The 25,169-nt window shown below is 39.6% G+C and overlaps 1 protein-coding gene across 1 annotated transcript in view; it reads left to right on the forward strand.

Annotated features, from left to right (window-relative positions):
- Window positions 1–25,169, forward strand: part of FNDC3B (fibronectin type III domain containing 3B) — a 209,866-nt gene that overhangs the window by 26,150 nt on the left and 158,547 nt on the right. The window contains exons 2-3 of the mRNA XM_074878513.1: window positions 13,654–13,792; window positions 23,162–23,237. Coding sequence (XP_074734614.1) covers window positions 13,682–13,792; window positions 23,162–23,237 — 187 coding nt within the window. The 5' untranslated portion in view covers window positions 13,654–13,681. The remainder of the gene's footprint in view (window positions 1–13,653; window positions 13,793–23,161; window positions 23,238–25,169) is intronic.

The following is a 25,169-nucleotide window of genomic DNA, read 5'->3' on the forward strand; positions in this document are numbered from 1 at the left end:
ACAACGAAATTTCACTGGGAAAGCTTGATCCTTGCTCGAATCCAGCGCTAATGCCATCAGGCTGTCTGCAGAACCCAGCAGGCTAACTCCTGGTCTTGCTGATGTTCTGAAATTTCTGCCTCCACTGTCAAAGATAAGCTGTTGTCAACCCCCACTTTAATTCCTAAAATGTATTTATGTACCTGTATACTACATTTCTATATTTGATGTGGAACTCATTCTAACAGGACATAAACTTAGTGTAACATTCTTCGCTCCATCGGGATTTCAGTGAATTTCTCTTGCAAAAAGCTAAGTGAGGTACATGTCCAGGAATTGCTGAATACTGAAGACTCTCAGGACATGTGGTGGTGGAGTGCTTTATATGTATGCAAGATACTGTAGAAAACATTCTTAAAGAATTTGCCTTTCTTATAGGCTTGGTCTTTTTTTTTTTTTTTTTGCTTGAATTCCTCCAAGTTGAGTTTTGAGGGGGTTTTTCTTACATTTGAAGGGCTTGTATGTTTTGTTCTTATCTCTTCACTGGAATTATGTGAATGAACTGTGTATTGTTTGTACCTTCTCCCCAAACCTCCAAAACCACTTACCTTTTTTTAAGGTAATTTTTCCCACCCCCATATGCGAACCAAGTCAAAGTCCATTTCTTGAAATTCAGGTTTGTGTATTTTAAGATGCCAAGCTATTTTTTTTTCTTCTGCTTTTCCAAAATACTTTAATTTTTGAATTTTAGCTAGAATTCTAAATGAAACATTTGTGGGAGAATGTGGGGTTTTTCAATGCTTCTTTCCAGAAAGCTGAAATCCAGTGAATGGTTGTTGCTAGAGATTTATCACTGTCAAAAGGATTTTGTTTAAAAGGATCCAAAGATAAACTCTGCTTTGTTACTGATTATTTTATTTTTACTTATTGCTAGTCTACTCCGGGGCTTGTACAATGGATCTACCCCATGTTTAGAAGTAGCAAGTTTGTTGTATATGGCAACCTGGGAAACGAATGAAGTTTACCTTCTGAAAATCAGTGGAGCAGAGAAAGAAAAGAGGTGTTTTGGACAGGGCCTGTGGTACAGACTTGCTGTGGCACGGCTCAGGGGGTGGATGGGGAATAGGGATGATCCCACTGCATGGCTCTGTTGGCTTCCATGTGCCTTCGCTCAGCCCGCACAAGACGTGTCTCTGTTCGTCATGGCCATGCGTGTCGGTAGAGGTGGTGTGAAACGCTCCTGGGACGAACACAGAGTAAATAACTTTTGGTGGTGTTTCGGGCTGGAAGGGCTCTCAGCATGGGGTTTGACAGCAGCGTGCTTTCGGCAACAGGCAGGCCAGGAAGTTTACAGTTCCCTGCTGTTCAGCTGGAATGGTGTGTTGCATCCGTGGGGCTGGGGATGCTGTTACGGAGCCAGGGAGAGGGAGGGACGTACTCTGGTTCTCACTTACAGAGCAGAAAAAAAAGTGCATTTGTCTTAAGTCAATAACTTTTTTTTCCTCTTGGATCAAAACTCCACTGATGTTCAGTAAGACCAACGTTCTCATAGTTCACCTCTGTGGAGTACAGCTTCTTCCTTTCTGTGGATTTCTTAAGTTTATTTGAATATTTGACTCTAGACTCCTGCGCCTCTGAAGTTTGCTGTGTGGCTATGGAAATGAATTTCCCCAAGCGTAACGAGGGAAAATGAAATTGGAGTTGTGTGTTGTGTGAAGCTTGAAAGTTGGTTTGCTTTCTGCTGCTTGTCTGTTTAAGTTTTTTGCTTGACTAGAATTGTGTCATTTGAAGGATGTGGAAAACTAACTTTAGTTTCAAGGGTTTAATTGACTTCATTAGAGCTGTGTGTGGTTGTGTCAATAGGGAAACAAAAAGAATCGTGACTGTCCCCTTTTTGATTAAATAAGTTTACATTAAATTATTGCAGTTTGTGGAAAAATGTACCTTTTTTCACCTCACTCAACTGTTTCTTATTATCATCTTGTATACGTGCCTCTTGACTCTCCCAAAAGAACTTTGTGTTGCTGTCTGAGGCCCCTTAATTGTTCTTTAGCTTAAAAATTGATTTTCTCTGAAGTTGTGTGAGCTTCCTAGTGCATGAGGGCTTGTCTGCAACATGGAGCGGTGTTGCCCCCGTAGCTCCGCAGGCATGGGTGTCCAGCTGTGTCTTAAAAAGCACCTGAGCTGCCTTCCATCAAGATTCATTTCTAATGGGAGCCTGCAGGTTAATGCTGTTTTATCCTAAATGGAGTCTGTGTAGCGTTGGATGGTCACAGCTATGTCCTCCAAGTTTTTTTTTTAGGAAACAACAAACTCTGGGTATCTATCTGCAGACCTAATATAAGAACACATTGTTTTCTTGCTTCATTTCATCCCCTTTTTTCCTTATTTTCCTACTTTTCAGCCTAAGCTCACAGTATCAGCAAGCTGCCGTAATGTTTTCCTCCAGTTTTGGAGCTAAAAGCAGTAGGGTAGGATATTTTGGATGATATTTTGTAATTAAAAACCCCAAAGAACCAGAAATGATAGTTTGCCTTAGATTCAGTCTTTCAGGGGTTATTCCCAGAGGAGCCTGGCTAGCTATGTGCTGTGAACTGGAAGGTGTGTGCTGCTTGTTCTAGGGTTTAGGAGAATTCTCATCAATCTTGAGAAATTTTTCATTATGTGAAAAATAATTAGTATAAGGTGTATTAACAACCTTTCAGTACTGCTATTACCTCTTCATGTTCTGCTAACACTGAAAGCTGTAGTATCAAAGTCAATAGGTGAAATATTATCCAATTTTAATTAACAAAGACTTATAACCTAGTAAGGAGTTACAAGATTGAGGCTGTTGCCTTTTGACTGCACCCAGGGCAGGCAGAGGGGAGAGTGTCTTGTCTCCCTGGCACTGTGCCCTGTGACTGCCTTTTGACCAACACTGCTGGGCTCGGTGGAATTTTTTTAAAGTGATGTTGGTTTTCCAATTCATAATACAAGCTGTCCAGTACTTCACTGTGTTGGTCATTATCGAAGAACAATACTGACTTATTTTTGCTGAGATTAACTTTCAGCCTTCCATTGCCTAAATAAATTGGCAGAGAGTGGGAATTAACTTAGAAGGGTGAGGATTCAGAATTAAATTGGATACGGACAACCTGAGTGCTGATAACCCCACTGGACTGTCTCTTCCTGTATCAACAGAATTTCATTTCTCCTCCACACACAAACTGTACCCCATTTCAGACAGGTAACAAAACCCAAAGGTCTTCCCTTTTAAACCATTTAATAGATAACTTGAGCTTTATAGCTCTATCATGTGACATATTCAGCATGATGGAGATTGAGCATTTTCTGTCTGGATAAATAGAGACTCTATGTCTTTCCACTTTAAAGAAAACAAAACCCCCTAGTACTCTGCATTTAAAGATTTGTTGGTTTTGATTCCTTGATGCTTTATCACTGGAGATAAAAATCAGATACCTGGAGTAGGAGAGGCTTCTTTCCTGTAAGGTGATGGATACCAGAATTACTCAGTTGAAAATGAAACAATGATTTGATGATTTTGTATGTGTTGTTTCTTTTTTGTTTGTGGGTTTTGGGTTGGTGGTTTGGTTTTTTTTTCAATAGAAATTTCAGTCTATCTGATATTAAGAGAAACCACCTTAGGTAGCATACTAGCTTCATTTTCATGAAGCAGTTCAGAGGAGTAAAAAACTGTCCCAAGTATGTCTTCTGAAAGTGAGGGATGGTGAAACAAATCTTTAACTTTTTCTCCTGATGCTGAAAAGTTCTAGAGTGATGGGGTTTGAGTGGTGGGTTTTGGGTTGTTTTTTTTTTGTTAATCATGCAGTTTAGGCACTTAGATCCTGTGAACACGATGATAATAATGGGTTCAACTTTCCTTCTACATGAGAAATTTCTCCGGCAGCCATCCAGAGGTGCTCCCTTGCAGCAGCCGCTCCGTGTGAATGCCTGTTCTTGAATCCCAGGGCTGAATGGGAGATCTCTCCGAAGCCGTTTCCCACAATAACACAATGAGCCACTTTGTCAGCACAGCGTCAGCCCGGAGTCAGGTTAGCAGTGAATGGCGACAACAAAAAAGTTTGTCTTGCACAAAGGTGTGCTGAAACCTTGTTGTAAATGGAATTTGGTATGCGTGCTTTTCAAGCGCTGCAGATTGATATGATAGATATCCTTCTTTTTTTCTTCGAGTTTAATTAGTGGTAAAAAAACCCCAAACCCCACCCTGTTGATTTCAGTAGATTCTCCGCTGCACAGGAACTCTAGAAGAGATAACCAAGGTCTTTGTGATATTATTGGAGAGAGATTATTATTTGAGAGAGCAGAGTTGAAGGGGAGGGTGTTTATCGCCAAATGCTATGCTTATCAACCTCTAACTGTGATTAATACTTTGGCTATAAAATGAAGGAAGAAAGCAAACAGATGAAGCATACGCCTTATCTGACTTGGACCTTTGTGCAAGAACTTCTGTTCGTGTAGAGGTTTTGCCGGTGTCCCTGGACATGTGTGCGGGGTCACAGCCTTGATCCGGGGAAGTTCAGTGCATAAGGACACTGCTAAAAACTGTTAAGAGGGCATAAAGATGTACATACCCTCGTGCAAATGTCTGCATGATTGGGGCCCAAATTGTGGGCAGGTGTACGTCTGGATTCCTTCTTTTTTCCTCCTCAACCAAATAGTTGGAATAACTTGGTGTTTCCTTGAAACAGTGTTTAAGCTTACTGAATATCTTTTGTGATGTTGTGAACTTAATTTACAAATTGCCTTTGTCAGAGGTAATACGGAGTGTAGAGAACCTGAAAAGGATTATCGTTTAATTAGGGAACATGCAATGTTGTCTCTGTTGCATGAAATGGCTCTTTGTCGTTAGGGGACCAGTTTGTGCTGTGGGATGGAGAGCTGTTGGGGCACTGTCACCTTCCCCTCCTTGCCCTGGCATGTGGGGGGACCACAGCTGGAGGAGCTCTGTCTTCTGCTGACCAATGGAGAGGAGGATGTCAGTGAAACAAAAAGGTCCTGCTTCATGCCTGTCCTGTTTGGTGTGGCTTGTGGTCTCCCAGAAAAGCACAGAGGTGCTGAGTGCCATTGGTAGTGTGCTGTACAGCTATTGATTGATCAGCACCGAGAACTCCCTTCCTCAAATATTTCTGTGAGGGTGGACAAGCAGGAAAAAATTGGTTCAAAATGTTGATTACTGCTTGTATTTTTGGAATTTCATAAACTAACTTCCTCTTTAAAAAAATAATGGTTAAAGTAGTTGCCATTTAAATTTGCCAGAGCAAATTTCATAATTAGACATTTTTTAAATGTGAAAAATTGAAATTAAAACTGTAGGGAAACAACAATACAAAGAATCATGGAAAAAATAATTGGCCGCTGTTGTGCAAGAAGAGTTATCCTCAGCCTATTGCTGCTTGGGAGAAGTGTTATGAAATACTGTGAGAATTGTGTGCCTGAAAACTTCTCTATTTTTGCAGCTATATCCCTTGTGGGTTCCTTTTTATCTGTTGTTGTTAATACAGAGGAAGGCGAGGAGAGAAAGGTGTGAAGACATGGAAGAAGGAAAGGGATAGAAATAGCAAAAATACCCAACTTAATTTTTAGCTTGAAGGAAAAAGCACAGAAAAACCCAAATGGTGAGAGTGAGTTGTGGACAAGCTTTCTCTGTGTAGCTTGCTCTTATGCCAGTGGTGCAGGCTGTAACCGTGGTGTGTTTGCATGTTTTAGAATTGATTTTGAGCAGCAGATGAATTTGCTGCTGCAATATTTGCAGAAGTGAGAACACTGTGGAGCCATTGGATTAGCTCGTCTGCCTGTGGCTTTCTGCTCAGCTGTAGCTAATATAAACCTAATAAAAATTTTGGAGATCTGTTTCACTTCTGGAGTATTTTATTCCCTTAAATATAGCGCCATTACATTTTCACCCGAATATGACTGCCTTCAGGGCATGTGCGTTCCCCAGGCGTGCACCGTGGTGGGAGGAAGGTGGGCTGGCTTTTCCTATACAAGTTTTCACAAGATTCTCCCTCAGAAAACCAGGGGAAAAAATCCCTAGGGCCATGAAGTTTTCCATTGGTAAAAGAGTCCTTTGTGCACCAGCTTGCTTTATTCTAGTATTTCATCAGATCTATTATATGCTGATTAGTTGTACTTGCCTTGTGAAATAAGACACTCCTGCACGATGCCGCTTGACCTGATCTTCCCATTCTTGATGCTCGGTTCTGGTATGTGTTTGAAGTTATTTGGTTATTCCATTTCACCCCAAGATTGAGCTAGGGAGCATTTTTTTTATAGTTCGTCTGTTCCTAAATTACAGACATTACCTATGCGTGTTATGGAGCTGGATGCAATGCAAAACTGTTGTTCTTTAAAATAATAGTTTTAAGTCTTGAAAATTTGAGGTTAAATTTTAGGTCTAAGTAAATGCGAACTACTGAAACTCATCATATCATTACCCTTTGGATAGCTGCCTTAATGATGTTTTTCCCCACACTGGTGTGAGATTATTAACTTTCCTTGATCCCCTACAGAATTGCATACTGCTGATAATTCCATCTTTAGAGATGGAATGTACCATGGACACTGAAATGTGTTGTTATTTAAAATAAAAATAAACTAGAGGGGAATAAACCCACTGATTAATTAACAGTGGTTAAATTTTGAGAGGATGTTTATGCTTTTCAGCTTGATAGAGATAGGATCCAGCTACTGGTGGCCTTGTTGTCTGTGAAATGGCACAGAAAACAAGCAGCAGGCATTTTACTACCTCTTCATAAAATACTAGTGAGCTTTGTAGGTATGCATTCCCACTAATCTGTTTTCTTTTGTCATAACAGATTTTTAAAATTGCATGTATTTCTTCAGAATTGTTATGAAGAAGCCCGTCTGTTTGGATGCTTTCAAATCAATCTACTGTGTTTGCAATTAAACAGAGAAAAAATGCTTTCAGGTTTCAATCGCTCTTCAGACGGATGTGATTTAACTAAACTAATGAACGCACATCAGACAAGACAAATTCCAGACTGTTTGTGCCTTGACCAGCCATCTGTGTGCATACCTCCAGGTACTGCTCATGTCTCAAGAGGCTTTTCTACATGAACAATTATTACCACTCCTCTTTGAATTCAAGTGGCAAGCCATGGCAGGAGCCTCTTGAAAGCAGCTATATTTACCGCTCTACTTTTCAGTGAAAATATAATTGCATTATGTATATTTTAATTAATCTTAAATTTCAACGTGTGCTGTACAAAATACAATAGGGAAACGGGGCTGTATGTAAGCTCTTTCATTTCTCTCATGCAAACACCAGCATCAACAGTAACGTACAGAAGCAGCACTTCTTATTCAGAGCCTTCTTAGAGAGTCATGTATTCATTTTAAATTTTTAGTGTCTGTGTGTGTACAAATAAGTCTATGGGGGTGCGTATACATATTCTGTTTGCACATACCAGCAATTTTTTTTCCAAGTTATTTTTCCCTTAGTTATTTTTGAGTTTGTTCAAAATGTCTCTGGAAAAAGCACCCGTTTTTCAACTGTATAATGATCAGCAGCAACATGATTTCACATACCAGACTTTGATATGGTTCTTCAATTCCACATACAAACTCCTGGAAAATAGCAAATGGTTCCAAGAATAATTCTTTTTATGGAAGAAGAATAATGTGTGTTGCAGGTAATGGCTGCTGCAAATGTAAAAGGATTTTCTTATTCTCATTGCATTTCACTGTATTACTTTCCAAAAGTGAGATTTCTGCTAGAAATATTTGAGACTTTCCTGTTTTCAGGGTCTATGTTTTTAAAGCCATGTTTGACTTCTCAGTGGTGTTAAGTGGAAGATTCTCTGACATGAGCCCGTGATTCCATACATTATTTTTTTCTTTAGCCACGGCAAAACCATTTTAAGCAACTCCTACTTCCTTTTGTCCCAGTTATTATAACACAAGTATTTGAGGGTCAATATAGTGCAGCGGGTGGGGGAACTCGTCTGTGTTCAGACTAACTGTGCAGATGATGGTGGAGGCCTTGGACTGGTCATGCTCTTAGGGTGTAGTTTGGAGGATGCAGATCAGATGTCACAAATACTTCCCTTCTGTGATCAGAGAACTGCCAATTTCTGAACTTGCTTTGCCCCAGGATGAGCTAGGGAAAATAGCTGGTAGGGGGAGAGACAGTCACCTTCTAAGTGACTGCTGGTCATTGGATCAGTTTAATCATCAAAAGACTTTTGATGTCAGAACTGAACTTGATTTTCCCATTGTTGTAAACAACCAAGGAAGTTCCTGATGGGTTGGAGTACTTCTCTGACCAGTGCATCAACCACTGTGCAAGAGAAGATCACCCATTACATGCAGAGTGGTAGAAGAGGGGCTCATATAACACATACATATGTAGACATAAAAAACAATGGTAGAAAGGAGCTCATATTAGACTATATAACCTGATATTTTTTTTAAAAAAATATATGGTTTTGACACACGCATCTCCTCCTCTCCTCAACCTCGATGGGGTATGTTTTAGGATTTTGAAGAATTAGTGGAGAAAACTTCTGTTTCAAGAAAACTACTTTCTGTTGGGTAATAGAGTTATCTTTGAAGCCACTCTTGATGTCTAAGTTGTCTTTACAAGGAATGCTTTAGGTTAATTTTCTTCAGGGGTGACTGCACATGTCAATACCATGTAATTTCTGGGGTTTGTTATAAAGGCAGGATAGCTTATAACCATCATGACAATTAAACACTTATTCTAAATTTAGGAAGGGAGGGTTGAGCGCCAGTATGCCTCTGACTTTGATGGTTGCCATTGCCAAGTAGCATTTGAGTTTTAATCTCATGGAAAGCAGTTTGAGAAATGGATGGTTTTGTTCAATGATGCAGCGGGTGGCCAGGAGGGACTGTGGTCATGGGTGGTTCAGGAGGTGGCTGGGCCATGGACGAACTGCTCATCATGCCTGAGGACAAATCGTGTAGAAAATCTGAGGAGTTTTTGTTTGCTTGTTTATTAATTGCTGCATGCACTGTTTGGGCTTGTGTGTGCACTCATTCACTCTCCATGTATGAACTTCATGGAGTTGAAATTGTAAGGGGGTTTTTTAGGCTGGAAAGAGAAAATTCTTCCTTTCAGAGTTTTATACTGTATGCATTTCAAATCTTTTCCTATAGTAACACTAGGATTTAAGGTGATGTAGCTTCTTACTCTTTATGTAATGTGTTCTTTTCTAATCAGACAGGATAACCCTAAGTAAGCGCTGCACGAGTACAAATATGCATTTCATGCTGGATTTTTGCTGCATATTAAATAAACCAGGATATGTGGCTCTATTAGGTATTGGAAAGCTGTCTGTCATCTTTGTAGTACAACTTTTGTAATTTCAGATGATTCTGATAAAAAAAGCAGAACACTTTGTTCAGTAGCTTTAATGATCTGCTGTAGGGAAAAAAAAAATTGAGGCTTTGCAGAGAGTGGTCACAGGAGCGAATATTCAGAACTCCTCTTGCTTTTGCCAGGTTCTCTGATTTTGTCTGCCATAGCTGGAAGAGGTTCTTTGGCTTTGTAAAAGACAGAAGGTGGCGGGGGGGGGGGGAAATCACAAAAAGAAAAATGTTCTTGGCTTCTAGCCCCGTTAATAGCACGGGTAAAAACTTCTAGGAAAAGTAGGACTTGGATACCTTGATGCAGTTCACACTGCTTTTGGAATTTCAGGAGAACTCTGATGTAACCTGTTGGGTCATTATTTATTCACCATACATGGCTGTTGTTTTTTAGATAGTTACACTTTGTTCTTCTGTATGTTTTAATTTTCTCTCTAGTTTCATGTGCAATTAATTTATGTATTACTAATTCACATATTGAATTAATATAAGGAAACAGTCATCTCGGTGATCAGTAGAAGACTGCAGTGCCGAATTGAAAATGAGGTTTGTAACAGTAACTTGCAAACATCAAAAGGTTTGGAAGTTTGGTTTGGGGAGAGAAACATCAACCTTGAATGGTTATTTTTTCTTCCCTGCTCTACAGCAAGATGGGAAGCTGTGATTTCCCATATTCCTGGAGGTAGCTAGACAGGGAGATGTAGCCTCTTGCTCCATGTTGGCGTTGCTGTGGTCTGTCCCAGCCAAACCTGGGGAATGTAGACGCACAGGAAATATCTTTTTTATATTTAAATATAGTCAGCTTTCTAGACAAAACCCCAAATTTGAGTTAGTACCTGAAAAAAAGCTGTGGGTTAGCATTTGGCAGTTCATATTTTAGCTAAGGAAGAGTTCTCACATCCTGAAATGTGACCTGGCTCTTTGAGTCCTTGTCTGGTGTTTTCTTCCAGAGATGTTCCTGCATTTACAGGAAAAAGAAAGTGCTTGTGTTCAGACCTTACCTTCTTTGTATTAATCAAATTTGCTTATATGAGGATCACCTGATGCAGGTGGAACACTAGGTTTTAGGAGAGGTGTGAACGCATGGTGAATAAATCTGTTTTACATAGGATGGATGAGCAAATAAGCTAAAAAAGTGTGTGAAGCCCATTTCTAAAGGTTTTGGCTTTGGTGTGAAGTCTGCCGCTCTCATGGTAGATGTTTTTACCCTGTCTCATCTAACTTCATGGAGTTCATCTGTGTGAAATACTGCTAAAAAAAAAAATGCCTGTGGCTAGCTGTGCTTTGTAGCCGGTACTGTTGCTGGCATTACTTCTGGCACGACCGTACCAGACCTGACAAATAAAGGAAGCAGGTTGGGTTTTTTTTTGTTGGGGTTTTTTTTTCCCCTTTAAAGTGAGGCAAGTGTAGACATGGCTGTAGTGACAAACCATTAATAAAGCAAAAGGAATGCAGCTGTAAAACTTTAAATAATGACATGTAGCAAATAAATGTCAACATATTGGTTGTTGTGCCTGGAATGGAAATATTGCTAGGAAAATATGTAGCTTCAAGCTACAGTCTGGCTTTTTTTTCTTAAGAAAATAGCATTGGCGTGACGCTTAAACTCTGTTAAAGCTGGGGCTTTCAGATTTGGACTAGATGAACATGTCATTTATTTGGGGGAGGGAGATACTGTTTTAAATCAGTTTAAAATAGTTCCCATGAACATCGCATTCTTTTAAAATAATCTTTATATATGAATGTATATATGTACACACACAAAATTATTGATATGTAACTACATATATAACCAATGTAGTTTAAGATACAACTATTGACTAAATCAATGTGTTTCCATTGACAGTTGCTAAGTCTGATGTTTTCGCTGGTGTTCAGTATTAGGCTTTTTCAATCCTTTTCTTAATCCCAAGCATTTAAGAAATGGTTCAAAACCTCACATGTTCTCTTCTTCCTCATAATTCTAAACAAACAAAAACCCAAAAAGCTGAAGTCACACTGCTTGACTCCTTCCCCTCCACCTCCAAAACCCAACACCTATTGGTTGTGGACTTGGATCTTGAGACTGTGAAGTAACGAGAAGCAAAAGGTCTAGGAAGAAGCTCCAAATATTGCAAAACTTCAGGGGGAAAATGCATTGAGCAAAGCTTCTAGGATGTTGGGACAGATTTCTGTAGCCCATGTAACGGTTGGGTCAAGCTTTGAATGACAAAGCCAGGGAGGCTTTGCTCATTGATAGACCCATGCCAGATCAGAGATCTTGATCCTGTGGGCTACAGGAGTGCTTAGCAAGTGTCCTTATTCCTTACTCCATGGGTGTATGCAGTGCAGGGCAGATTATTTGGGGTAGTGGTGACAGTAGGACTAAAACACTGCCAGACTTTGGGACAAAGCAGTTGATACAGGCAGTAGATAGGACTTGAAACCCAGCTGAGGATGTACCATCTTCCTGACAGCTGTGTTTCAAGCTGTCTGAGAACTTCTGTCCTGTAATTGGGTCTCAAATAAAAGAAAGGATTTTGTTTAAAGGTGGATGAAAATAGATTGCCTCTGTTTATATCTTAGTACAGTGATGATTAGAAAAGTGTTTTCACATGGTTAAGAACATCAGAAGGATTTGAGAGTCATGCTAAATTTGGTACTGAGTTAAATTAAAATGCTGATCTTGAGATATACAGCTGGAGGTAACAGGGTTAAGTTTGTATGCCTTCTGAAAAACAAATACACTTTTAGTCTTCCGGTACTACTTAGATGTGAAGGGGGCCTGTGTGATAAGAATGAAAGGGTAGATGTGATTCAGTCTGTGTGGGCACTGCTGTCACTTTTAAAGCACACAAGTGGTCTTCTTCAGCAGCTGGAGAACCAGCTCCTGGTCAGGCTGATGTTTCTGATCATCAAGTTGCTTTGCAGGTGATGGGATTATGATGAGCTCTGGAAGAGGTTGATGTAAATGAAGAGAGTGTATTTCAACTAAACTATTGGTTTAGTTGTTAAGCTAAAAAAAAAAAATATTCTAAATGTAAAGCCTAGCAGCACCTGGGGGCAGAGCAGGTATGGGAGCGTTAGGTTTGCAGCAGTGGAACCACATGCTCCAACCCTGGTGAGGTTGGCTTAGCGCTTTGTCCCCTCCGGAGGAGATGACTTAAACTCCTGGTTTATGGCTCTGTAGTCAAGTGCTTCATGTAAATATTAGATCCCACACCGCTTTCCTCGTGAGCGGGGATTTCCCTGTTGCTCTTTGCCAAAAATTCCCCTCTCTATACGCTGGTGGACTTGGGCCAGCTGATTACCTGGCTGTTAACAGCCACCTAAGTCACAGCACTTTTATTATTTTTTTTTTCTAATTTGAATTTGTGATATGTATGAAATTATTCAGGAGAACTTTGGGATTCTCTGACATGAGGTACTGAGGACGCTGGCTGATCAGCACTGGACCTGTAAAGTTGCTTTGCTTAGGAGTTCTTGTGCAGAAGTCTAGATAAGCTATGTGATTAGATCATCCTTCTTATTCACTGAAGAACTGGATTATTGCTCCATAAAACGGTATGATGGTACCCTTAATGCTGAATTAAGACTTGTTTTCACAAAGCAATCTCCCTGTGGTTTTAGTGATGCTTACATATCACATCAATTAACTGTGAAGGGGGAGGGTGTGCTGCAAGTGGTATGTGATTCTTCACAGGTCCTTAAGTGAGATCTTCTGTTGTCTTCTGTATAGCCCAAAATGGTAGGGAGGTGCTGTTCCTCCTGCTCCAGCAGAAACCTTAAGCCTCTGGATCGCGATGAAGTGGAAGTCAGGCACCTACTGGTTGTGTTATATGTGGTAGTTTGTGCTGTTTATAGGGCCCTAGAAAGAAAATAAAGGTGTTTGGCTTTGAACTGTGGCTATTGAGTGAAACTGATGTAACATCTTAACCACACAGATACATAGTTCCAAGAACTGTGGTAGCAAGCAGGATGCTGGTTTTTAGGAACAGAACAAATTTCCCTCAGAGTGTCTCAGAACTTGCCTATTTCAGCTGTGCAGTGAGTCCTGGGGATTATAATAATGGGAACGAGTGGAAATCTGACTAGTTTATTTTTTTTTTTTTGGAAGCCTTGCATGGAAAGTTGACCTTCCATGCTCTTGATCTAACAGTTAAGATCTCCGTTCAGTGCCTCAAGTTCCCGTTACACATCCTGTTACAAAAGCAGGTGTCCTGCTTGGGTTGCTACCTCAATGGCAAAATCCATGCCGATGCTGGTGATCTTCTAAAGTCAAAGTGGGTTTTTCAGGGTCATTAACCGATGCCTCTCTTGCAGGAAGTCCGTTGAGGAAAATTCTCCATGAATGTACGTCACAATGATGATGACCGACCAAATTCCGCTGGAGCTGCCACCGTTGCTGAACGGGGAGGTAGCCATGATGCCTCACATCGTGAATGGCGATGGATCACAGCAGGTCAGTGAGCTTTGCAGAAAATGGCTGGTTTAAATGAACTATTTCTGGGCCACCAAGGGATTTTTAAGATGGGTAAGGTGGTTTCCCTAGCACTAGGGAGCGCAGAGTATTTCCTGGAAGGTAGAAATCTCTGCTTACCCTGGAAAGACATTAAAAGCAATGCTTTAAGTGTTCCATTAAATTTAATGTGATTGTTTGCATATGTGTTCATTGAAGTTAAAATAATGGGATTGAAATAATGGCTATAAATGTTACATATTTGAGGGCTTTGCAGAAACTTAATCTCATGATTGACTTGTGTTAGCTGTTGTCCAGACATCTTGCTAGTATCTTGAATGAGATTTTAAGAATTTAAAACAAAAATGCTGAGATTTTAAAAATGTGAAAGAAGGAAAGAAATGGAGAATTGAAGATGAGTCCTGTGATGTCTGCTATTCTTTGCTTACCTAAATGTACTGGTCCCAGCAGTCCTATGTATTATCCTGCACTTCATTATAAGAAGCAGAAGTGAATTGTGAGCGTGCTTTTGAAGGAAGACAAGTTTATAGTTGCTTTCATATTTTTCTGGGAGATGTTCTCTAATGAGCTTGATCAGAAGTAGGTAAATGATTATAGGACCATAACAATGTCTTCATGTCAGGATACAGCCTGGAGGTTTAAGCTGATAGTTGGTAGGTTACCAAACCTGTCATCTTGGGTTAATCTTTCTCTTTGTAGAACATCTACCCTAGCAATTTTTCTGTGTTACTCAATTTGAGTCCCTTCTGGTGTCAGACATTTCAGCAAGGTATTTTAACCAAGGTAGAAATAAGCTGTCCTTCATGAATCAATATAAAATGTCATTCTGTTACTTCTCATTCCCTTGATCATTTGTTCCTCCTTCCAAGCTGTGTTTTGAGTTACACCAACCTTGAAAGGAAGAATAATTTCTGCTTTTTTTCTGAGCTTCTAAGTCTGTTTGCTTATCTGGGTTCTCATTATGATACAGATTTTCATTGCTGTGATTTTTTTTTTAAAGTCATTTCTGCACATCATGCTTCAACTTGAAAAAATAGAAAAGAAAGCTTTTAATGGCTTTATTTACCAAGTCCAATATTAATATACTTAAGTGAAGGAACAATCTTATCATTACTGGATAGGATAATTGTTCTTTAAAAATGCCCTTTCCTCCTTGCTGGAAACCATTTATCAGGTTATACTGTCCTGTGGCTCCTTCTGTATTATAGAAAGAATAAATGAAGTCTTCTGAGCCCTTTTTTGAGATGGGGCTCTAAGTCCAATCTTTGAATTTCCCCATCAGTGATGTTTTAGCAGCCTTGCTTGGCAGATGCCTCCATTGCCTTTAATCTGACTTCTCATCTAATGTTTTGGAGTAAAGTGAATTGCTGACGTACTGGAAGTGCATTATGTCTTGCTTTTGCTGTGTGATGCAAATAGGAGTCAGCAGAATAGTTCTGCGCCGGGTTCCTTTTCTACATAAATGTTTCTTGGATGATGCTCATAGACCTCATCACCTTACCTCTATAAGTACTTGTAGCTGGAATACTAGTTTTCTGTGAGACCTTTTTTGGCCTCTGGTCTGGATCAGCCTTCATATGTTGCAAAGCTTTATGCTTTATCATTTTCATCCTATTCCTGGAGCTTTAGTTCATGTCTTCACTTTTTAAAAGTACAGTTCTAAAATGGAATGAAATTGGAATAAATGCTGTGTTTGATCTTTGCATATGCTAGCAGCAAGTTGACTATGTTAATTGTTCTTAACATGATTTGTTATGTTATGTAGAAGCAAATATTACATGTTTGTTGAAAGAGATTTATCTTAGTTACTTGTAAGGCAGGAACAGCTTTCAGATTAGATTCACATAAGAATTACTTCCTTAAGAAAGATGGTTTATATTACTTCATAAATAGCGGCTGGTTTGATAAGGACATGCGCTTTTCCAGGGTATAATTACAGGCTCGATTAGAAGCTGGTGGTAAGAAAGCATCATAGCTGAGCTGGTGGGAGGTGAGGTGTGTGGAGTTTTCCAGACCACAGGGTGGCTGGCACGCAGATCAGCTTTGAAGCTGATGGTACTTGCTCCTGAGGAGATGCTCTGGGTGCACTTGCTGTAGCTCCTCCTTACATGTTGCTGGATAAGTGAAGCCTCAGCCATGCCAGCATGGCAGAGCTGTGCTATAAGCTGTACCTGAAAATGCTGAGCTTCAGAGAAAAGGCTTTTCTCAGAAGACAGGTTCTTACATATGTAGAAAAGAGCAGACTGGAGCTGGTAAAACACCCGAGCTTTACCAGCAGCCAGATGGAGAGCCATGCAAAAGGCAATTCTGCCCGTAAACAGTCCTGTATTGTAAAACAATTGCATAGGAACATTCAGTTGTTTTATCTTCCTGGGGATAAGTGCTGCAGAGCTGTACAGAGCAGAGCTGGGAACGTCTCTGCCTGCTTGACAGTAATCCCTCTTCTCTAGACTTCCCAAAATGGCATTTCTAGCACTGGCTTTTTTTTTTTTTAAAGTTTCCCACACTTAGTTTCCACTACCGCTGACTATATTTAATGCTTTCATATCCCTTCCAGAGCTGCTGCTTACTCTGTTTCTGCTTCTAATCCACTTGTAACTCCTGTGGGGATTCAGGGAGTGATAATTAACCTTTTGGTCCAAGAATTTCAATGGTTTCCTGTAGATACTCCACTGCAAGCTCTAAAAAGCTTGGAGTATAAAGTGGAGGGCAGCTAGCTGTGCCATAGCGTGTCTGTACAGAATGCCGGGTGATTTAGTTTGGGAAATTTTATTTCGGCTTGGTTAGCTTACTGCACCTGCAATGGTGTAGCAAGTTTTCTGCTTGCCTGCTCTTTGTAAAGGTGTGTTTACCAAACCTTGTTTTTTCACTATTTGGCTCAAGCCCAGGCACTTCATGTAGTCCTGTGTGTGCTTGTTCCTGTTTTTTAGGGTCACACACTTCGAATAAGGGAGACAAGAGTACGTCTGAAAGGGGAACAAGATTTGGTACCTTCCTGTAGCACAAGAAATCTGTGTACCTTGCAAGAACTTGAAAGCATTTAGCTGGGTTTTATACTGTACCTGAACAGCAGCTGAGTTGAGCGAATGAACTTTGTGCCAAAATTTAGAGTTACTTCTTCATAGTTTCTTGGAATTTTTTATATATACTTGCAGAAATGTCCTTTTAGGGGAGAGGGGGGATACTTGCACAAGGGAGGCTTGTTTCAAAAAGAAAAATGTTTAGAACTGGTACACATCTAAAATACCCAAGTTGAGAAGCATCAATCCATGAAAAATGTCTATTGGATGAAGGATGATGAAATTTCCTTCTCTCTAAATATACTGACTTTTACAGCAGATTCAGTTGTCTTAAGCATTTAGATTAGAACAGATGGCAGCCAAGTAGCATTAGGAAAGTTAACTCATGGCCAGTGTTTGCTATCTAGGGAGTCTCCAGAATGAAGTTTTCTGAAGGAATTTCAACCAAATGATGTTGGTGGGCAAACTCTTGAGACTGTTCTCACAAATACGTTTCTTTGTGAATACAATAAAAACCAGAATTTGCTAAAACTTCATGAATCTTAAAATTTTCTTACCTGTCAGAGCAATTTGTTATGCTGTTATACTGATTTAAATTTTTTTATTTTTTTTTTTTTACTGCGTGTTTGGAGAGTATTTAACTTGTGATAAATTAGGGAGTTCAGGATCTGTCACTTGTGGGCTTGCTATCAATAGCACTCATCATAAACTGACTGAATCGCTTCAAGTCTCTATTTTGTGTCTTATGGAAAAAAGGGGCGTTAAGCCCAGAAAACTATTATCAAATATTAATTTTTAAGTCACTGTTTTATTGTTTAAGATGTAACGTGTTCCCTGATTTTTCTGACTGAAGAGAGGTTGAAAGTATTTGTCCTACCTGCTCCTGTGTGGCTGAGGGGGAATCTATTCCTGAGAAGAATATTGCACATAGAAAGATGTGAACTCTTTGGTCCTTCCTGCGGGACAGAGCTGGAAATTCATACAGGTCTGGGGCACAGTCTTTTAAAGTAGAATAGAGAATGTGGACCCAAGTGATCATTCTGGGTTTTGGGGGTTTGGTGGGTTTTTGCTTTGGGTGTGGTGTGTTTTGTTTTTTTTTTTCTTTCCCAGTGATGCAGTATATTCCAAAAGTTATACACTGTAGAAATCGTAAATGTGGTAGATTTTAATAACTTAAAGCATTTGTGGGGAACCTGTGGCTGGATCCCAGATGGTGCCTATGGTGCTGTGCCCCCCAGCTGTATGAAGCATGATATATCTAAATGGGGAAGGGAAAATTTGCCACACTGGAAAATGCTTAAGGCAGGGTTTTAATAAGCCAAAGCAGTGCAAGCGGCTGTTTGACCTTAGCAAGGAAAAGGTTCTCATAAAGTGGAAATATTTTAAAGCAAGCATTGGATTGTATTGCATCACATGGATGCAAGTGAATGTCTTTCTACTTGCTGCTGCACCTGTGCTTGCAGGTGAACTGCAGCAAAATAGTTAGGAGATGATGGCCTACTTTGGATGTGAATTTTCTTGGGTGTGCTTGAAAAACACTTGTATAAGTAAAGCAGTGCTATACAAAATAGGTAATAGCATATGGCTTTGGTCCTTATCAGGTAGTGTTTTCTGTCTTTGTGTGAGACTGTTCATCCACAATGTATATTCCTGAACCTGAGCTTTAAGCCTGTGTTAAGACTTTGCTGGCAGGTTCGTTAGTCTCTTCCCCTGGTCCCAGTAGGCGTGAGAGTTGGATAGTAGGAACAAGTGGGACATGGGTGATGTGCATTTGGCTTGTCATGAAAACTTAAGTCTGGACATAGAGCAATTATTGCCAAATTGGGTGTGTGTGCGATGATAAATATTTATAGTAACTATGCAACTTAGTAACATTAATCAGTCTTAACAAACATGACTTTAAATAAAACATAGTAACATTCTTAAATGCAAAATAAATGTAAAAAAAGTGTGTTATAGAGATAGCAAGCTTTCTCTGAGGATGCAGCAGGTAAGGCTGGGCTTCAACATTGAGTGGATTAAACTGCTAAAGCAAACATCTGAGTACTTTTTCGGGAAAAGAAAAAGCCTTTGGGACTGTGCTGCTGACACCCTACCCGCAGCTGTCACAAGCTCCAGATTTTGGGAAGTGAGGAGGCTGGGGGACTGAAACTGGGCTGAAGTGTCCTTGGATGTCGGACCCCACCCTTGTGATGCTGCCGGGCAGCAGCGTGGGCTCAAAGTGACTTTTCAGATTCTCTCTCCTCTTGCTGCCATCTCATAAACCTGCATACTCGGGATGATGAATATTGGAAGAGACATAGGGCAATTAAAGATCATCTGTGTTTGTTTTCATTAAAATAACAGCGTTCTCTTTAGACTTTTTTTATTGCTTTCCTCAGATTTTTTAATTAAAAGCTTCGAAAACAAGGCGTTCTCATGAAGATCCCTTGTGTGGAAAGGAAACAGAAAAGCTGCGTTCCAGGCTGTAGAATACAGTTTTATTGTTTTAGGAGGATGTGGGGAGAAATAAATCTTTGAATTAGTTTGACATACTTAGTGTGTATTAACAAAAGAAGTCACAGTGTGCCTCGATACGAGTTGTCCCAGGCAACTGGGATAAGTTGGGGGCGTTGGCTGGAAGATGCCCAGTATCTGATACTCGATGTGCACAGGCTTTAGTGGTTTGACCTCAGCTCTGTGACTTGTTAGTTGGTGCTTTGCAACTGTAAGCTCTCAGGGGGTTATGGGTGGCATGGGAGGATGGCAGAGTGGATTATGGGGGCAAACCCCAGTTCCCCAGGTTTGGGTGGAGAGGAGAGGCTGGGGCTGGGGCGCAGCCTGCTGGAAGGGGTCTGCCTGCAGTGTGGGGGGCAAGCAGAGGGTCTTGCCCGAGGAGCATCCTGATCTGGGTCTGAGGCCACCTCAGGTACACGTGCTCGTGTGCTGACCATCCTCCCTTTGCATCCAGCCCTTGCTCCAGCATTGACCCACATCAGTCACACGTCAGTTATTCCTGTTCTTGATACAGCTGCCTTCTCCCAGCAACAGCTCATAAGTGTTTGCTTTTGCTCCGAAGGTGGCTAATTTGAGCACTGGTGCAGAAGAATGTCTGTCTTTTTAATATCTTCAGAACTTAATGATTTTATTTTTGTTTTTACATTTTAGGAAATGACAGCTACATTATTCCAATGCAGTTCTTGCCTACAGTATAACTTTTAAGTCCATTATTTGTACTGATGGTTACTGGTTTAGCATGTGCTTTTCTGTACCACTGAGGCTGGAGGGTGATTTCTTCACTGTTCTGAGAAACCCTGCATAGCTGGAAATGGCTGAGGAGATGACCTTTCCAGCTACACACAAAGCTTTGGAGGCACAGGGCCTTGGCTTGTTCCTTGGCTGTTGATTTTTCTGAAATTTTGCTGAAGTAAATGAATTTCACAAATGTTGGTGTCTCTTCTTCTGTGATACAGAAAAATACCACTCTGAAGGTGCAGATCTAGTGGGTCTGCCATCATTTGGTGCAAGAGACCTACTTGGTTTAATAGAAGTCAAGCTCATTGATTTTCTTTGAAGATCTTTGTGCTTATATATGTATTTAAATGTTCAAATATCAATAAAACCAGATTGCTTATGGCTTTCAGCCTTGTAAATTGTTAGGAGATTAAATGGTACAAATTGTTCACATTTCACAACTACAATTTTATGAACACTGAAGCTGAACAGCTTACTTAAGAGCCTGGGAAACCAGGATTAGTATTACTGGATTTTAGGTGACAACCATGGTGAAATTTGCTGCAAATCATTGATTGACAGAATAAAGCACTTTTCTCTAGCAGCGATATAATTTTGAAAAGGTCTGTGGCTTAATTGCATAGCTAATGGTTGAAAACTGCTATCCTTTCAATGTGTTCGATATTTAAGGTCAAAACAAAATTCCAGGTGAAAATGTTTTGTGGACTCTTGTCTTTACTGGGCTCTAGTTAAAATTTGGACAAAAGTAGTATAGTTCCTACTCCAGACAGGCAAGGCAGAATTGATTTTTGTTATCCTGCAGCACACAATGGGGAATGTTGCTTTCTGACCAACTTAATTCCATGTTTTGTGGCAGTAACAAGTGCTGAGGTGTTTGGTTTTGTTTGTTTGGGTTTTTTTAATAAACATGATATCTTCAAACTGTTGTACTCTAGGAACTGTCAATAAGGAATTATTTCCATACATAAAATAGTTTAATAGAAGCTATTATATATAAATCCCAAACTCTCCCCACAGGCTCGCGATGTAGGGGTGAAGCCATGGTGGCCGCTGCCCTTCAAGAAACAAATTTGTTGATGGAACAATTTGTTTGTGTTAAAAACCTGTGTAATTAGGCAAGGATAACTGTGCTTTATTTTGGCCATCATAAGCAACAGCTATTATTGGGGATATAATCTTGAGAATGGGTCTCTTAATGTGGTAATCCAAGGAAATATTTTCAAAGCACAACTGCAGGCGTGCTAATGCAGACACGTGGGCTGGAGACTGACCTTTGCAGTGACTCCTGGAAAAGGAATTTGTAAATCATACCCTTTTGATAACTAACTCTGGGGTAGACACCTGCCTTCTGTAGTATGAGGAATCCCTCTCTCACCGTCAGTCTTACATCTGCCATTAAGTTTAACTCCCTGCTTTAGGGAAAAGATTGAGCTTTTCATATAGGAGACATCAGTTTGGTTAGGGTATGGATTTTGAGGAGTTGGACCAATTTCTTCCAAGGTGTGATGGTATGCTAGAGCATCTGGTTTACATTAATCAAGCACATTAATAAGCAGCTTTAGAGCTGTTGGTTTAGACATATAATGCAAATGAGCTTATGAAATATTTTTATGATTCTTTGCCTCTTTGTATTCAGGTTTCTGGTTTGAGGTTTTTTTTTTTTTAAAAAAAAAAACCTGAATGACACTGCTTTGCTCTGTGCTTCTTTTGACCTGATGCCCATACCCTGTTGTGGATAATCCACACCTATTCATAGCAAAAGAGCACTTTAATGCTGTCACTTAACTGTTGATTGTTTGGAGATTAGGGATGGAATGGCTTTGTGCCTTCTATCTTTTCTGAACCATTTATTGTGCACTGTATGCTGGATCAGATCCACCCTGATCTGTACTCCCCAAGAAATTATTGTTGCAGACAAAATAATGGCTTTCATATGCCATTTTTTCTGATTTTTCAGCTTATGCATTAAAAATGTTGCTGGAATAATTGGTTTCTGTAGGATTACTGTAATTCAAAAGGTCATCTAGGTAATAATTATTTTAGGCATTTAGTTTAAGGAATTCAGAAACACGACATTAATTCTGTCTTTCCAGATTGAATGATTAAGTTCTGCTTGCAGGTGTCCCAGAATATAAAGACCAGACCTAAATTTAGAGAGTTTTCACAAAAAGATATAAATCTAAATTTTCAATTTCTACCAAGATTAATCCAGATTTTGACTGAACTTCTGACAACGCAAAGTGAACAGAAGTGTGTTTAAATTATTTGAATAAAAGTTTCACAAGCAGCAAGAGCATGGGATAAATGATCACTAGTTGCCAGTGAAACTCCCCGTTAAAGAAATAAATCTAAATTATAAGTTTTAAAACCATGATTTTAGACACCTGAAAAGTAATAAAGATGAGTACAACATAGACTGAACTGAGATGTGTTTTGGTGCTTCCTGGTCTTCGTAGCATTCCCATCATCTGCAGAATTGAGCAATGGGAGTCTGGGCTGCTATTTTGATTATTTTTTAAAAAAAATCTTGTATTTGTTACTAAATAGTTTATTACTTGTTTTGTGTGCAACTATTGAACTGTGTGTGTGTCTATGGATTTTGCTTAACTGAGATCTGCTATGTGTAGGACTGAAGGATAAATTTTAAAAAATGTGATGGATCAACTCCCCTTACAGTGCAAAAAACTTTTATTCCTGTGAACTTGAAATCCTGGTATGGCTTGGTGCTGTATGCTGGAGTTTTATTATGTGCTCTCTGCTCTCATGTGCCAGTAGTCTAAAGATTTATGTCCTTATCTATCAGCATTTGTCTAAGTTAAACACGCTGTCAGAAGTTTTGTGGTGGAGCCCAAAGCCGTAGTTCTCATCTACACACCACTGAGTTATATCTTTATTTCAGCTCTTAAAATTTAGCTGAGTATGTAGGCTTTAAGTCTCTACTGGCTCTTGGACCCTGCTGGTACCCAAAGATACCAGTCTGTTCCCTCCCTGCCCCCCATACTTCTTCCAAAGTACAGATAACACAATTGTTGGGTTGGGGAGATTTAATTTTTGAGGATCACGGTGAAACAAATGTGTTTTTTTTCTCTTATGGCAGGTCTTTCTGGTTCAAGTTAATCCAGGTGAAACCTTTACAATAAGGGCTGAGGATGGAACCCTGCAATGCATCCAAGGTAAGAGGATACACAAACATGTGGATGAGCATTGCTTGCATTATGGAATACTTGTTCTCTCATCTCTACAAAAACGTGATACGCAGCTCTGAAAGTAGAGTGAAGCACTTAAGAGTGAGAAGTTGCAGACATGGCTGCTGTATGTGTTACAGTACTTCAGTATCTTGAAATGAGTCATGAATTTCTTGCAAGTCCAGGAGACTTCTCTCTCTGTTCAGTCATTTATCAGCATTTTTTAATATGCATATTTCCTTATAGCCAAATAGTAAATACAAATCAGAGATCCCAAATTAGGTTGAAAACTAGTAACGAATTAAGTGGATATCCATGGAAAAACTATTTTGTTTTCATACAGGCATTGGGAGGAATAGAAAACGAGCAGAGAAGTACAGACTTTGCAGAGTGCTTGGAGAAGTCAGATTGGGTTTGAGCGGATTTTTAAATTGGTTCTTTAGAAGCAGAGCCAGTTAATTATGTAGTATTGAATAAAAGCATGTAAGCAGTCTTTTGACTGCTGTTTTACCTCTTGGTAAAATTGTGCAAATATGATAAATAGTGCTTGTCTTTTTTAGAAGAGAGAGCCCACACAAAATCTCTTTAACATGTCTGAAGGGAGAAGCAACAAAAGACCTTTCAGGCTGTATATTAAGTACAGTGAAGAGGTTTTCTAGCTGGTGGCAAATACAGCTTTGAAGGGAATCGGATATTTCCCTAGGTATAACGCTGTCTACAATAAATACAGGAAGATTAAATAAAAATTTAAAGGGAATAGACTTTGCGTAGCTGTACTGCTAATACTGTTTTAAGTGATATTTTTTGAGCTTATGCTGTTATTGTATTTTTTTGAGAAGGGAGGTAGGTGGTGTTGCCTCCCCCATCCTTTCCAGATCTTACACCATTAAGCAGCAATCTCAGTGGGCTATTAATTCAAAAACCTTTCCTAAAAAAGTAATAATAATAGGGTAAATAAAGTCAGTTTAATAATAATTGTTTAGCTAGTGAATTGCCCCTGTATTTTGACTGTGAATTTAAAATCTAATCAAAGACTGTTTCTTAAACTTCATCAAATAATAAAATCATACTGCTCAAGGATAACTGCTTTTTATTAAAATTTGAGTTAGAAGGGACCCCTGGAGGTCACCTTGCTCAACCTTCTGCTGAAAGCAGGGATAGTGTCAGAGGTGGATGGGGTTGTCCACCACCTCCTGAATTGTGAAGCTCTGAGGATGGAGGTTGCTCCTGGGCAAATGGCCCCAGTGCTGCACCGCTCCCATGGGGAAGAGTTTGTCCTTTATGTCTATTTGAAATTTCCCATCTTGCAGTCTCTCTGCATATTTTCTGTGCCCCCCTCCCCATTTAAACAGTGGAGGAGTTGGTGGTTCTTGCTTGTAATTTCATCCTTATGGAAATGACAAATTAATAGTTGCTTGAGATAGACGTTACAGAAGCTTCCCTGAACGCCATCCAGGATTATTTGGTCTTGATGAGCAATAATAGCAGCAATTTAAAACTGCTTGTTAAGATTTATAGCCAACATGCTGTGTGGTAAGAAATTGGTTCACGTGGCAATTAACAGAGGAATAAAGCTGGCTACTCCTTTTATTTGAAATGAATGCTTTATATTGGTTAGTACATTAAAAATTTCCATTACAAATATAATTATGACACCATTTATTTATTTTTTTCATGCTCAAACTGTTGTTCAGACAGTGTTTTTAAATGAGTGCAACTTGAAACCTCCTGGTTCTGTACTCCCTGTAATTTAACATGTTTGTGCCAATGGGACTTGTTTGATACTCATCAGCAGTCTTTCATAAAACTAATTTAGAATTTGTAGCATAAGATTGTCTCCTTTTTTTGGTAGAGCTACAGTCTTGACTGCCAAAGCACATATGTGTGTTTGTATACACTCTTAAGTTTGGTATGAAAATT

This window comes from Strix uralensis, chromosome 9 (genome assembly GCF_047716275.1).
Source record: "Strix uralensis isolate ZFMK-TIS-50842 chromosome 9, bStrUra1, whole genome shotgun sequence".
Classification (NCBI taxonomy): domain Eukaryota; kingdom Metazoa; phylum Chordata; class Aves; order Strigiformes; family Strigidae; genus Strix; species Strix uralensis.